Here is a 1,318-nt window from a genome sequence, read left to right on the forward strand (position 1 = left end):
GGGGGGGGGACACCCAAGGAGCAGCTCTTATGGGGGTGGGCAACCTCCATCTTCTGGCCAATGGTCCCACGGGTGACCCCCAGCGTGATGCTCCAACAGGAAACCCCATGGGACGAGCACTGAGCTCCTCGCCCGGTGCAGGGGCTGCTCCACGTGTGTCCCCCCCCCGAAAAAAACCCCTTTTTCCCCAGGGGTTTGACATCCATCGTTTCGGCTGCGTCTCCGAGCACCCAGGTCCCATCCCAGCACCGAGCCCGTCGCATCCCAAAGGGGACGCCGGGGAGTGGGACCTGATTCATCCCCAGGTTCCTCCTCTGGGCAGCGGGGAGCGAGGGGGCTCCAGGAGCCTCCTCCGGGGGGTCGGGGCCGAGCGGAGGCTCCAGGTGCTACAGGTGGTCGAAAGATGGGGTTTTTGGGGTGAAAACCCGGCGGTGGGGCACGGCACAGGCTTAGAGGGACCTACGCTCCTCCTCCGGCTCGCGCTCGGCAAAGCCCTTGGCTTCTCTCTGTGCCGATTCGAAAGAGAGGAGGTTGGTGGGGCAGCCCTTTTTGTTTTTTGGGGACACACACACACATCTTGACCACACCAGGAGCATCCCAGGGTGTTTCACCCTCCAGCATCGCCCGCCGGAGCCACGCGGCGCTGGGTGTCCCCAACATCTCCCTGCCACCCATGCGTGGAGACAAAGCCACCAGGCAACTCCAGATGGTGGCTCCCCAGGGTGCCACGTGGGCAAGGAGGGGATGGGGCAGGGGGACAGCGGGGTGACACCGACCCCCCCCGCCTGGCCTGGTTAGGGTCACCAGGGGAAGGTCCTGATAACAATGGGATGGTGCCCACGGTGGGATGGGGACAGGAAGGTGCGGAGGGGCTTGGGGTGGTGACACCGTCACCCGGACAGGGATGGGATGGGATGGACAGACAGAGGGACAAGGGTAGGATGGCAAGTGGGGGGGACAGGGGGGGACACAGTACCAGGAAGTTTCCTTACGTTTGGGTGGGAGCCCTCGGCAATGGTGGAGAGGGAGAAGTTGTCGTGCAGCTCGGACGGGGTGCGGTATCTGGGGGGGGAAGAGGAGAGCGTGGTGGTGAGACCCCCCCCTGTGCCCCGGCCATGTTTTGGGGTGAACCTGGTGTTGGGGGGCTACACGTCCCCAGTGATGGAGGTCTGGGGGCTAAATGTCCCCAGGAATGGAGATGTGGGGCTAAATGCCCCCAGATGTTGGGGTTTGGGGTCTAAATGCTCCCAAATCTGGGGGGGGGGGGAAGCTAAATGTCCCCACCTATGGGGATCTGGGGGCTAAGGGTCCCCAGGGA

The 1,318-nt window shown here is 64.1% G+C and overlaps 1 protein-coding gene across 1 annotated transcript in view; it reads right to left on the reverse strand.

Moving 5' to 3' along the window:
- The window catches only part of CSPG5 (chondroitin sulfate proteoglycan 5 (neuroglycan C)), a 32,085-nt gene that overhangs the window by 21,493 nt on the left and 9,274 nt on the right, over positions 1-1,318 (reverse strand). Inside the window, exons 4-5 of the mRNA XM_014955731.1 lie at positions 993-1,062; positions 460-506 (exon numbers count right to left, since the gene is read on the reverse strand). Coding sequence (XP_014811217.1) covers positions 460-506; positions 993-1,062 — 117 coding nt within the window. The remainder of the gene's footprint in view (positions 1-459; positions 507-992; positions 1,063-1,318) is intronic.

The sequence above is a fragment of the Calidris pugnax genome, unplaced genomic scaffold (assembly GCF_001431845.1).
Source record: "Calidris pugnax isolate Ruff unplaced genomic scaffold, ASM143184v1 scaffold272, whole genome shotgun sequence".
NCBI classification, from domain to species: domain Eukaryota; kingdom Metazoa; phylum Chordata; class Aves; order Charadriiformes; family Scolopacidae; genus Calidris; species Calidris pugnax.